Here is a 14,088-nt window from a genome sequence, read left to right on the forward strand (position 1 = left end):
CTTTATTGCCTCTGTCTCATTATCTGATTAACTCTTTCATGCATTTCTTGCATGTTAGACTTTTTACTATCTCTCTGTTTCTTAACCTCTCTTTGGTATTTCCAATATTCTTGTGTATTCCATTCTGATTATATTGGATCTACCTTCCATTCACTAAGTCTCTACTAAACTATGCCAAATCTTCTACTTAACCAACTCATTGAATATCTAATTTCACTAGTTTTATAGTACATTTAATTCCTGTAGTTCTACTTAGTTCTATTTCGAATCTGCCTGGTTATTTGTGATTGTTATAGTTTTATTATCTGTTTGAAAGCTTTTATTTCTTAAAGCATATTCAAACACCTAATTTTTGTGCTGTATCTGATCATTTTAATATGTATGCCCTTGGTGGGTTCTCAGGTTTGTTATTTCTGCTGACTGTCATGATGGCTCATTTCTTAGTGTACTTGTGATGTTGATTGTAAACTCACATTCTTTGGAACTTTATATTGGAAATAAATATATTTGAATCCCGAATTATAGTGGGTTCCTACTGAGAGTATTTTTCTTTGCCAGATGCTTGGGGGCATGGTCAATCTTTGATGTCTTTACACTGAAATTTTTGTTGATTTTTTTTTTTTTTTGACACACAAATGTTAGGAACTCTGGTCCCCAAACTCTTATGAGGATGGGTGTGTGGTAAGAATTTCTCCATGGAGACTATTTTTTTAGTTCCCCATCTATCAGCACCAAGGCAGTATCACCACGGGCCTTCCTTGAGGCAGGTTTTTGTTTTTCTAGTTAACCCATGGGGATATCACCCTTCATATGTCTAGGCTTTGTATAGGGCCTTGTATTCACCATTGCATCCAGCTCAGGCCCCAGCTTTTGCCTCCTTCATCTATGGGTCACTGAAAATGCATACTGCCGCCTGCCAAGGATAGGAAGATTTTCATAGGACAAAGGCAGCTCTGTAGTTTGGACTCTTTCATACCTTCTTGGTTTTTTTTTGGCCTGTAAGATGTTTCTTACTTCCCACCAACCCAGCCAAGTGTTTCAAAATACCTTTTAAATATTTTAGGCAGCATTTTAGGTGTACTGTACTGGGAAGTTTTCTCTGGACATTTGGTCCACTATTTGCAAGAAGTGAACATGTACTTCATTGTTTTTAATAACCGCATACTGTTCCCTCTTATAAATTTACCTGAAATCTAAAAACAGGTTGTTTCCAGTCTTGTACCATAAAAAAATGTGGCACCAAGCATCCTTGTAAATAGATCTTTGCGTACATTTAAAAGTATATGTCAGATAAATGCCAAAAAAGATTAAAAAATTTTTAAATTAATTTTATTTTTAATTGGCAAATCATAGTTGTATACATTTATGGGGTACAGTGTGATGTTTTATGTAAACAATGTGGAAGTGATTAAATCAAGCTAATTAACATATCCAGCACCGTGCTTGCTTGTAATCTTTAGCTTGTTTTCATTAATTTATATTTAATTGACAAATAATAATTGTGTATATTTTGGGGTATCATGTGTTTTTTGTTTTTTTTTTTTTGAGATAGAGTCTTGCTGTGTTGCACAGGCTGGAGTGCAGTGGCATGATCTCGGCTCATTGCAACCACTGCCTCTCGGGTTCAAGCAATTCTTCTGCCTCAGCCTCCCGAGTACCTGGAATTACAGGCGTGCGCCATCATGCCCGTGTGATTTTTTTGTAGAGATGGGGTTTTGCCATGTTGGCCAGGCTGGTCTTGAACTCCTGACCTCATGTGATCCACCTGCCTCAGTCTTCCAAAGTGTTGTGATTACTGGCGCCTGGCCACAATGTGATGTTTTGGTCTATGTATACCTTGTTGTAAGATTCAGTTGGCTGGGCACGGTGGCTCATACTTGTAATCCCAACACTTTGGGAGGCCGAGGCGGGCGGATCATGAGGTCAGGAGATCGAGACCATCCTGGCTAACATGGTGAAACCCCGTCTCTACTAAAAATACAAAAAAAAAAATTAGCCAGGCATGGTGGTGGGCGCCTGTAGTCCCAGCTACTCGGGAGGCTGAGTCAGGAGAATGGCATGAACCCGGGAGGCGGAGCTTGCAATGAGCCGAGATCTTGCCACTGCACTCCAGCCAGGGCAACAGAGCCAGACTCCATCTCAAAAAAAAAAAAAAAAAAAAAAAGATTCAGTCAAGCTAATTCCCATACCCATCACCTCACCACATTGTCATTCCAAAAGTGGACTTGATCCCTTTAGAGTGCTGCTCCTATGGCTTGTGGAAAGGGATGGAGACATTTTGTTGCATTTTTCACCCATTTTCACAGTACATATAAATCATTCTGTGGGGAAAAAAATTGCAGATGATAGACCACGTGTTTTGTGGTAGAAGCCAGAGGGTGCTCAAGGTCTTCACCACCATTGTGCATTCTCTGCCAGTCATAGAACTTTAGGAGTTAACAGTAGATAGTAAAGAACATCTTGGTCAAGATCACTTCATCACTGATTTAGTAATTCCATCTGATCATTCCTAACGTCTTACAATGTAATGTGATATGTGAAAAATATTACTTTTACTTTCTTATTTGAGGCTAAGTTATACAGTTTCACTTTGTTGTAAACTTCAACTACTTCATCAAGGAAGAATATAATTAATTCCAAAATCAAGGATTCTAGCTGAGTGGTATTTATAGTATTAGTTAGATACTGTATAGGTTTGGCCATACATTTTGGAAGATTTTATTTAAAATACATTGACATAGGAAATATGTTACCTTCTAACTAATACAGTTGGTTTGAACCGAGATCTTAGTACTTTGGTATTACTGAATTTAAAAAAATACCTTAAAAAATTAAGTATTCCACATTCAGTGGTAAAGATATGTCAAATAAGCGAAATATTTTTAACTATCAGCATTATAAATAAATACAGGTTGAGCACCCCAATCTGAAAATCCAAAATGCTCCAAAACCCAAAACTTTCTGAGTACCAACTTGATGCCACAGGTGGAAAATTCCACACCTGCCCTCATGTGATGAGTTGCAGTCAGAATGCACTGTTTAGTACTTATATGTGAATAAATCTAAGAAAATGATTGCTTACCAGTAGTATATAAATTCAGAGTCAGGAGTGATGGAGATGCCAAACAACCACAGATTATCCACATGAGGGGCTGAGAGAGTAACACCTTTGCTTTCTGATGGTTCAGCATACACAGACATCGTTTTATGCACAAAATTATTTAAAATATTGTATAAAATTACCCTGAGGTTCTATGTATGAGGCCTATATGAAACATCAATGACTTTTCTGTTTAGACTTGGGTCCCGTCCCCAAAATATCTGATTTTTATGTATGTGCAAATATTCCAAAATTGGAAAAAAAATCTGAAATTTGAAACTCTTCAGGTTCTAAGCATTTCTGATAAGGAATATTCACCTGTAGTCTGTTTATTGATTTTAAATATGTAGATTTCTTTTATCTAGAAATCATATTTATGAGTACATAGTGGTAATAACCTTATTATTTTTTTTTCTTTTTAGCCTATATATGCAAACAGATTTCCAGTACCAACCTATGCAGCCAAGCAACCTCAGCAGTTCCCATCAAGGTCAGAAGAAAATTTGCTTAGATTTTTTGGTCAGAATAAAACCTAGGGGTTACTGTCTAATAATTTCCCCTGTATTTTAATGTAATTTAGTGAAAGGTATTTATTGTCAACAGTTTACAAGAACATGATTTGCAGAAAGGTTTTAAAATAACTTTATATAAATTTTATCATATTGGTACAGGGTCAAAATGAAATATTAAATAAGCTTGAGCAAGACATAGATTCTGCTGCCACAGCTTTCATGTGCATACGATTTAGAAGCAAGGGCCTTTGAGATAACCAGCAGTAGGAAACCAGATGGGTTGGAACAGCCTTCCTGTCAAAAACAGCTAAAAAAGCTGGACAATATAAGAAAATATGTGTTTGAAGGCATAGAAGACTAAAGAAGTGAGGAATTGTGGGGGTAAGGTCAGGAGAGGAAGGAAATCTAGAAATGATCCCAGCTTTGGGGGCCACTTTTCCTTCCTAGATGAGTTTACCTGTTCTGACAACAGAGAGGCTAGGAAGCTGAGGAGAGCTTTCAACAAACTCACAGGGCAGAGGGGACAAAATTTAGAATCCTGCCAAAGAGGAGGCACCCTAGCAAACATCTCAGGGTCTGTGCTGGGACCCAGAAGTAAGAGTGAACTAGACCTTCAACTGATTTCTACGATTTCTTATGTTTTTCTCATGATCAAAAAAAGCCAAGTGTAAAAGAAAAGAAAATATGTCTAAAACCAAGAAACAATAGACCGTAGAAACAGACTGAGAGGGTATCCAGTTAATAGACATGGACTTTAAAATAACTATGATGTCATGGAATTAAAAGTCAAGATTGAGAATTTCAGCACAGAACTAAAAACTTAAGGAATCAATGCAAATTCTAGAACTGAAAAACACAAGAACTGAAATGACTCAATGGATGGGCTTAAAATCATCAGGAAGGAAGATAATTTATGACTTCATTTTGTATCACATAAAATGCAAATGCATGTGACCCTCCCATCCCCCAAAAGTCTTTCAAATTACAATTGCATTGCAACTCTGAGGACTGTCTTCATATGTAATCTTTATTATACAGTAAGAATACATTGAAATCCAACTGAGGATCAGGGAAAGAGTATATAAATTGTGAGGGAAACATTCACCAGGTAGTGTTCTAGTGTTACTGGAGTAGAGGTGTACTAGAATTGGATGATGAGGTTAGGAGCGGGTGTCCACAGGTGGAAGTATGAGGTTTGAGATGGACAGGTATAGAAGTCATAACACTTTTAATTCTCAGAGTGAATCTCATGTTGAGGGAGCTATAAACAGCTAGGTTTACACTAGCAGTAATTTGCTGCCCTCAGATTCTAACAGCACAGGCAAGTGCTTGATCACTTAGTGTACTCACTTGTCTTTTACAGTTTATCTTTACCATTTCATGTGCTTTTTTTTTTGAAAAAACATGTAAACTAGAACCTTCATACAACATTGTTGATTATGGAGTAATATTATTTAAAGTAGTTATTCCATTTTAGACTCTAATTGGAACCTTTTAGCCATTGAATATCACCCTAATACTGATCTCAGAATGTAAAGTACCCTTTCCTGTTGTCAGAGATGTTGAGGATGGTGTTATGTTGAGCTTGTAATGAATATGGCATTATTTCACCCAGTCTAAACACGCTATTAACTATCTCTTTTCCCCTCGCAGGCCACCTCCACCACAACCGAAAGTATCATCTCAGGGAAACTTAATTCCTGCCCGTCCTGCTCCTGCACCTCCTTTATATAGTTCCCTCACTTGATTTTTTGTAACCTTCTTTTTGCAAATGTCTTCAGGGAACTGAGCTAATACTTTTTTTTCCTTGATGTTTTCTTGAAAAGCCTTTCTTTCTGTTGCAACTATGAATGAAAACAAAATACCACAAAACAGACTTTACTAACACAGAAAAACAGAAACTGAGTGTGAGAGTTGAGAAATACAAGGAAATGCAGTAAAGCCAGGGAATTTACAATAACATTTCCGTTTCCATCATTGAATAAGTCTTATTCAGTCATCGGTGAGGTTAATGCACTAATCATGGATTATGTTATTTTGAACATGTTATTGCAGTGATTCTCAAATTAACTGTATTGGTGTAAGATTTTTGTCATTATGTGTTTAAGTGTTATTCTGAATTTTCTACCTTAGTTGTCATTAATGTAGTTCCTGATTGAACATGTGATAATCTAATACCTGTGAAAACTGACTAATCAGCTGCCAATAATATCTAATATTTTTCATCATGCACGAATTAATAATCATCATACTCTAGAATCTTGTCTGTCACTCACTACATGAATAAGCAAATATTGTCTTCAAAAGAATGCACAAGAACCACAATTAAGATGTCATATTATTTTGAAAGTACAAAATATACTAAAAGAGTGTGTGTATTCACGCACAGTTACCCGCTTCCATTTTTATGACCTTTCAACTATAGATAATAACTCTTAGAGAAATTAATTTAATATTAGAATTTCTATTATGAATCATGTTAAAGCATGACATTCGTTCACAATAGCACTATTTTAAATAAATTATAAGCTTTAAGGTACGAAGTATTTAATAGATCTAATCAAATATGTTGTTGATTCATGGCTATAATAAAGCAGGAGCAATTATAAAATCTTCAATCAATTGAACTTTTACAAAACCACTTGAGAATTTCATGAGCACTTTAAAATCTGAACTTTCAAAGCTTGCTATTAAATCATTTAGAATGTTTACATTTACTAAGGTGTGCTGGGTCATGTAAAATATTAGACACTAATATTTTCATAGAAATTAGGCTGGAGAAAGAAGGAAGAAATGGTTTTCTTAAATACGTACAAAAAAGTTACTGTGGTATCTATGAGTTATCATCTTAGCTGTGTTAAAAATGAATTTTTACTATGGCAGATATGGTATGGATAGTAAAATTTTAAGCACTAAAAATTTTTTCATAACCTTTCATAATAAAGTTTAATAGGTTTATTAACTGAATTTGATTAGTTTTTTAAAAGTGTTTTTGGTTTGTGTATATATACATATACAAATACGACATTTACAATAAATAAAATACTTGAAATTCTCTTTTGTGTCTCCTAGTAGCTTCCTACTCAACTATTTATAATCTCATTAATTAAAAAGTTATAATTTTAGATAAAAATTCTAGTCAAACTTTTACAGATATTATCTCACTAATTTTCAGACTTTTGCCAAAGTGTGCACAATGGCTTTTTGTTATTAAAGAACAGATTAGTTTTGAAGAAGGCAAAAATTTCAGTTTTCTGAAGACAGCATGTTATTATTATTATTATTTTTTCAAATAGTAAAGTACTGCATTTTATTAATTGAGCCACCATCCAATAACCTCCATTACAAGTTTTAACTAAAAATGAATAGAAGCTGTAAGGCCTAAGCAGAATCTCCTACTTCTTCCTGAATCTAAACCTTGGGATCTTAGTACCCTCTAGAAGGATGCATAGAGGAAAGATAACAAAATTGATAGAGACAGGAGACAGCCAGAGGTCCCTGGCGAAGCCCTGCCTTCAAGCCTAAAACAGCCTGAAGGCTGAAAAACTGTACTGCTGGTCCCAGATGAAGCCTACTATTTCCCGACTGATTCTTTCTTTTTTTTTTTTTTTTTTTCAGAGTAAAGGATTGTCCTTTAGATGGATAAATGTTAGATATAAAAAACTTCATTATCCTTATTTTTTTTTTCATTTTTACTACACAGAGTGGTGAAACAATATTATGACTTGGCACCCATCTGTAGACCAACACTGGAAAACTAGTGCCTTATAACTGATATTCTTTTTTTAATTATTATTATATATTTTTTATTTATGAAGTATTTATTGATCATTCTTGAGTGTTTCTCGGAGAGGGGGATAGGGGAGGGTCATAGGATAATACTGGAGAGAAGGTCAGGAGATAAACACATGAACAAAGGTCTCTGGTTTTCCTAGGCAGAGGTCCCTGCGGCCTTCTGCAGTGTCTGTGTCCCTGGGTACTTGAGATTAGGGAGTGGTGATGACTCTTAAAGAGCATGCTGCCTTCAAGCATCTGTTTAACAACGCACATCTTGCACCGCCCTTAATCCATTTAACCCTGAGTTGACACAGCACATGTTTCAGAGAGCAGGGGGCTGGGGGAAAGGCCATAGATCAACAGCATCCCAAGGCAGAAGAATTTCTCCTAGTCAGAACAAAATGGAGTCTCCTATGCCCACCTCTTTCTACACAGACACAGCAACAATCTGATCTCTCCTTCCTTTCCCCACACTTCCCCCCTTCTTTTCAACTAAACCGCCATCGTCCTCATGGCCCGCTCCCGATGGTCGCTGTCTCTTCGGAGCTGTTGGGTACACCTCCCAGACAGGGCGGCCGGGCAGAGGCGCTCCTCACCTCCCAGACGGGGCGGCCGGGCAGAGGCGCTCCTCACCTCCCAGACGGGGCGGCCGGGCAGAGGCGCTCCTCACCTCCCAGACGGGGCGGCCTGGCAGAGGCGCTCCTCACCTCCCAGATGGGGCGGCCGGGCAGAGGCGCTCCTCACTTCCCAGACGGGGCGGCCGGGCAGAGGCGCGCCTCACTTCCCAGAGGGGGCGACCGGGCAGAGGCGCTCCTCACTTCCCAGACCGGGCGGCCGGGCAGAGGCGCTCCTCACTTCCCAGACTGGGCGCCTGGGCAGAGGCGCTCCTCACCTCCCAGACGGGGTGGCCAGGCAGAGGCGCTCCTCACTTCCCAGACGGGGTGGCGGCTGGGCAGAGGTGCTCCTCACTTCCCAGATGGGGCAGCCAGGCAGAGGCACTCCTCACTTCTTCCCAGACGGGGTGGCAGCCAGGCAGAGGCACTCCTTACTTCCCAGACGGGGTGGCCGGGCAGAGGCGCTCCTCACTTCCCAGACGGGGCGGTCGGGCAGAGGTGCTCCTCACTTCCTCCCAAACGGGGTGGCGGCCGGGCAGAGGCGCTCCTCACCTCCCAGACAGGGCGGCTGGGCAGAGGCGCTCCTCACCTCCCAGACAGGGCGGCCGGTCAGAGGCACTCCTCACCTCCCAGACGGGGTGGCCGGGCAGAGGTGCTCCTCACTTCCCAGATGGGGCGGCCGGGCAGAGGCGCTCCTCACCTCCCAGACGGGGTGGCCAGGCAGAGGCGCTCCTCACTTCCCATACAGGGTGGCAGCCGGGCAGAGGCGCTCCTCACTTCCCAGATGGGGCGGCCGGGCAGAGGTGCTCCTCATCTCCCAGACAGGGCAGCCGGGCAGAGGTGCTCCTCACTTCCTCCCAGACGGGGTGGCCGCCGGGCAGAGGCACTCCTCACCTCCCAGACGTTGGGCGACTGGGCAGAGGCGCTCCTCACCTCCCAGACGGGGCAGCCGGGCAGAGGCACTCATTTCCCTGACGATGGGTGGCCAGGCAGAGACGCTCCTCACTTCCTAGACGGGGTGGCGGCGGGGCAGAGGCTGTAATCTTAGCAGTTTAAGAGGCCAAGGCAGGAGGCTGGTAGGTGGAGGTTGTAGCGAGCCGAGATTACGCCACTGCACTCCAGCCTGAGCACCATTGAGCATTGAGTGAGCAAGACTCTGTCTGCAGTCCCAGCACCTCGGGAGGCCGAGGCAGGCAGATCACTCCAGGCCAGGAGCTGGAGACCAGCCCAGTCAACACGGCGAAACCCCGTCTCCAGCAAAAATACAAAAACCATTCAGGCGTGGTGGCGTGTGCCTGCAATCCCAGGCACTCGGCAGGCCGAGGCAGGAGAGTCACAGGAGCCTGAGGCAGGGAGGTTGCAGCCAGCCGAGATCACGGCAGTACAGTCCAGCTTCGGCAACAGAGGGAGACCGAAAAAAGGAGAGGGAGACCGAAGAAAGGAGAGGGGGAGGGGGAGGGGGAGGGGGAGAGGGACTGATTCTTTCTGAATAACGCCCACCTGCACCGACAGCATGTTATTTTAACAATAAAGTAGGGAGGAGCCAAGATGGCCGAATAGGAACAGCTCCGGTCTACAGCTCCCAGCATGAGCAACGCAGAAGACGGGTGATTTCTGCATTTCCATCTGAGGTACCCTGTTCATCTCACTAGGGAGTGCCAGACAGTGGGTGCAGGTCAGTGGGTGAGTGCACCGTGCGCCAGCCGAAGCAGGGGCGAGGCATTGCCTCACTCGGGAAGCGCAAGGGGTCAGGGAGTTCCCTTTCCAGGGGTGACAGACGGCACCTGGAAAATCGGGCCACTCCCACCCGAATACTGTGCTTTTCTGACGGGCTTAGGAAACGGTGCCCCAGAACAGTATAGCCCACACCTGGCTCAGAGGGTCCTACGCCCACGGAGTCTCGCTGATTGCTAGCACAGCAGTCTGAGATCAAACAGCAAGTCCGCAGCGAGGCTGGGGGAGGGGCGCCCGCCATTGCCCAGGCTCGCTTAGGTAAACAAAGCAGCCTGGAAGCTTGAACTGGGTGAAGCCCACCACAGCTCAAGGAGGCCTGCCTGCCTCTGTAGGCTCCACCTCTGGGGGCAGGGCACAGACAAACAAAAAGACAGCAGTAACCTCTGCAGACTTAAATGTCCCTGTCTGACAGCTTTGAGGAGAGCAGTGGTTCTCCCAGCACGCAGCTGGAGATCTGAGAACGGGCAGACTGCCTCCTCAAGTGGGTCCCTGACCCCTGACCCCCGAGCAGCCTAACTGGGAGGCACCCCCCAGCAGGGGCAGACTGACACCTCACAGGGCCGGCCAGGTACTCCAACAGACCTGCAGCAGAGGGTCCTGTCTGTTAGAAGGAAAACTAACAGAAAGGACATCCACACCAAAAACCCATCTGTACATCACCATCATCAAAGACCAAAAGTAGATAAAACCACAAAGATGGGGAAAAAACAGAGCAGAAAAACTGGAAACTCTAAAAAGCAGAGTACCTCTCCTCCTCCAAAGGAACGCAGTTCCTCACCAGCAACGGAACAAAGCTGGACGGAGAATGACTTTGACGAGCTGAGAGAAGAAGGCCTCAGACGATCAAATCACTCCGAGCTACGGGAGGATATTCAAACCAAATGCAAAGAAGTTGAAAACTTTGAAAAACATTTAGACGAATGTATAACTAGAGGAACCAATACAGAGAAGTGCTTAAAGGAGCTGATGGAGCTGAAAACCAAGGCTCGAGAACTACGTGAAGAATGCAGAAGGCTCAGGAGCTGATGCGATCAAATGGAAGAAAGGGTATCAGCCCTGGAAGATGAAATGAATGAAATGAAGCGAGAAGGGAAGTTTAGAGAAAAAAGAATAAAAAGAAACGAGCAAAGCCTCCAAGAAATGTGGGACTATGTGAAAAGACCAAATCTACGTCTGATTGGTGTACCTGAAAGTGATGGGGAGAATGGAAACAAGTTGGAAAACACTCTGCAGGATATTATCCAGGACAACTTCCCCAATCTAGCAAGGCAGGCCAACATTCAGATTCAGGAAATACAGAGAATGCCACAAAGATTCTCCTCGAGAAGAGCAACTCCAAGACACATAATTGTCAGATTCACCAAAGTTGAAACGAAGGAAAAAATGTTAAGGGCAGCCAGAGAGAAAGGTCGGGTTACCATCAAAGGGAAGCCCATCAGACTAACAGCGGATCTCTCAGCAGAAACCCTACAAGCCAGAAGAGAGTGGGGGCCAATATTCAACATTCTTAAAGAAAAGAATTTTCAACCCAGAATTTCATATCCAGCCAAACTAAGCTTCATAAGTGAAGGAGAAATAAAATACTTTACAGACAAGTAAATGCTGAGAGGTTTTGTCACCACCAGGCCTGCCCTAAAAGAGCTCCTGAAGGAAGTGCTAAACATGGAAAGGCACAACCGGTACCAGCCACTGCAAAATCATGCCAAAATGTAAAGACCATCGAGACTAGGAAGAAACTACATCAACTAACGAGCAAAATAACCAGCTAACATCATAATGACAGGATCAAATTCACACATAACAATATTAACTTTAAATGTAAATGGACTAAATGCTCCAATCAAAAGACACAGACTGGCAAATTGGATAAAGAGTCAAGACCCATCAGTGTGCTGTATTCAGGAAACCCATCTCACGTGCAGAGACACACATAGGCTCAAAATAAAAGGATGGAGGAAGATCTACCAAGCAAATGGAAAACAAAAAAAGGCAGGGGTTGCAATCCTAGTCTCTGATAAAACAGATTTTAAACCAACAAAGATCAAAAGAGACAAAGAAGGCCATTACATAATGGTAAAGGGATTAATTCAACAAGAAGAGCTAACTATCCTAAATATATATGCACCCAATACAGGAGCACCCAGATTCATAAAGCAAGTCCTGAGTGACCTACAAGGAGACGTAGACTCCCACACATTAATAATGGGAGACTTTAACACCCCACTGTCAACATTAGACAGATCAACGAGACAGAAAGTCAACAAGGATACCCAGGAATTGAACTCAGCTCTGCACCAAGCGGACCTAATAGACATCTACAGAACTCTCCACCCGAAATCAACAGAATATACATTTTTTTCAGCACCACACCACACCTATTCCAAAATTGACCACATACTTGGAAGTAAAGCTCTCCTCAATAAATGTAAAAGAACAGAAATTATAACAAACTATCTCTCAGATCACAGTGCAATCAAGCTAGAACTCAGGATTAAGAATCTCACTCAAAACCACTCAACTACATGGAAACTGAACAACCTGCTCCTGAATGACTACTGGGTACATAACGAAATGAAGGCAGAAATAAAGATGTTCTTTGAAACCAACGAGAACCAAGACACAACATACCAGAATCTCTGGGATGCATTCAAAGCAGTGTGTAGAGGGAAATTTATAGCACTAAATGCCCACAAGAGAAAGCAGGAAAGATCCAAAATTGACACCCTAACATCACAATTAAAAGAACTAGAAAAGCAAGAGCAAACACATTCAAAAGCTAGCAGAAGGCAAGAAATAACTAAAATCAGAGCAGAACTGAAGGAAATAGAGACACAAAAAGCCCTTCAAAAAATAAATGAATCCAGGAGCTGGTTTTTTGAAAGGATCAACAAAATTGATAGACCGCTAGCAAGATTAATAAAGAAAAAAAGAGAGAAGAATCAAATAGATGAAATAAAAAGTGATAAAGGAGATATCACCACCAATCCCAGAGAAATACAAACTACCATCAGAGAATATTACAAATACCTCTACGCAAATAAACTAGAAAATCTAGAAGAAATGGATTCCTCGACACATACACCCTCCCAAGACTAAACCAGGAAGAAGTTGAATCTCTGAATAGACCAATAACAGGAGCTGAAATCGTGGCAATAATCAATAGCTTACCAACCAAAAAAAGTCCAGGACCAGATGGGTTCACAGCCGAATTCTACCAGAGGTACAAGGAGGAGCTGGTACCATTCCTTCTGAAACTATTCCAATCAATAGAAAAAGAGGGAATCCTCCCTAACTCATTTTATGAGGCCAGCATCATCCTGATACCAAAGCCTGGCAGAGACACAACAAAAAAAGAGAATTTTAGACCAATATCCTTGATGAACATTGATGCAAAAATCCTCAATAAAATACTGGCAAACCGAATCCAGCAGCACATCAAAAAGCTTATCCACCATGATCAAGTGGGCTTCATCCCTGGGATGCAAGGCTGGTTCAATACACGCAAATCAATAAATGTAATCCAGCATATAAACAGAACCAAAGACAAAAACCACATGATTATCTCAATAGATGCAGAAAAGGCCTTTGACAAAATTCAACAACCCTTCATGCTAAAAGCTCTCAATAAATTAGGTATTGATGGGACGTATCTCAAAATAATAAGAGCTATCTATGACAAACCCACAGCCAATATCATACTGAATGGGCAAAAACTGGAAGCATTCCTTTTGAAAACTGGCACAAGACAGGGATGCCCTCTCTCACCACTTCTATTCAACATAGTGTTGGAAGTTCTGGCCAGGGCAATTAGGCAAGAGAAGGAAATCAAGGGTGTTCAATTAGGAAAAGAGGAAGTCAAATTGTCCCTCTTTGCAGATGACATGATTGTATATCTAGAAAACCCCATTGTCTCAGCCCAAAATCTCCTTAAGCTGATAAACAACTTCAGCAAAGTCTCAGGATACAAAATCAATGTACAAAAATCACAAGCGTTCTTATACATCAATAACAGACAAACAGAGAGCCAAATCATGAGTGAACTCCCATTCACAATTGCTGCAAAGAGAATAAAATACCTAGGAATCCAACTTACAAGGGATGTGAAGGACCTCTTCAAGGAGAACTACAAACCACTGCTCAAGGAAATAAAAGAGGATACAAAAAAACGGAAGAATATTCCATGCTCATGGGTAGGAAGAATCAATATTGTGAAAATGGCCATCCTTCCCAACGTAATTTACAGATTAAATGCTATCCCCATCAAGCTACCAATGACTTTCTTCACAGAATTGGAAAAAACTACTTTTAAATTCATATGGAACCAAAAAAGAGCCTGCATCACCAAGTCAAT

At 41.8% G+C, this 14,088-nt stretch overlaps 1 protein-coding gene across 2 annotated transcripts in view; it reads left to right on the top strand.

Moving 5' to 3' along the window:
- The window catches only part of ADAM9 (ADAM metallopeptidase domain 9), a 108,066-nt gene extending 101,397 nt beyond the window's left edge, over positions 1-6,669 (top strand). For both annotated transcript variants that reach the window (XM_003777238.4, XM_009243738.2), the window contains exons 21-22: positions 3,523-3,590; positions 5,266-6,669. In XM_003777238.4, coding sequence (XP_003777286.1) covers positions 3,523-3,590; positions 5,266-5,359 — 162 coding nt within the window. In that variant the 3' untranslated portion in view covers positions 5,360-6,669. The remainder of the gene's footprint in view (positions 1-3,522; positions 3,591-5,265) is intronic.
- Positions 6,670-14,088: the final 7,419 nt, after the last annotated feature.

This window comes from Pongo abelii, chromosome 7 (genome assembly GCF_028885655.2).
Source record: "Pongo abelii isolate AG06213 chromosome 7, NHGRI_mPonAbe1-v2.0_pri, whole genome shotgun sequence".
NCBI classification, from domain to species: Eukaryota; Metazoa; Chordata; class Mammalia; order Primates; family Hominidae; genus Pongo; species Pongo abelii.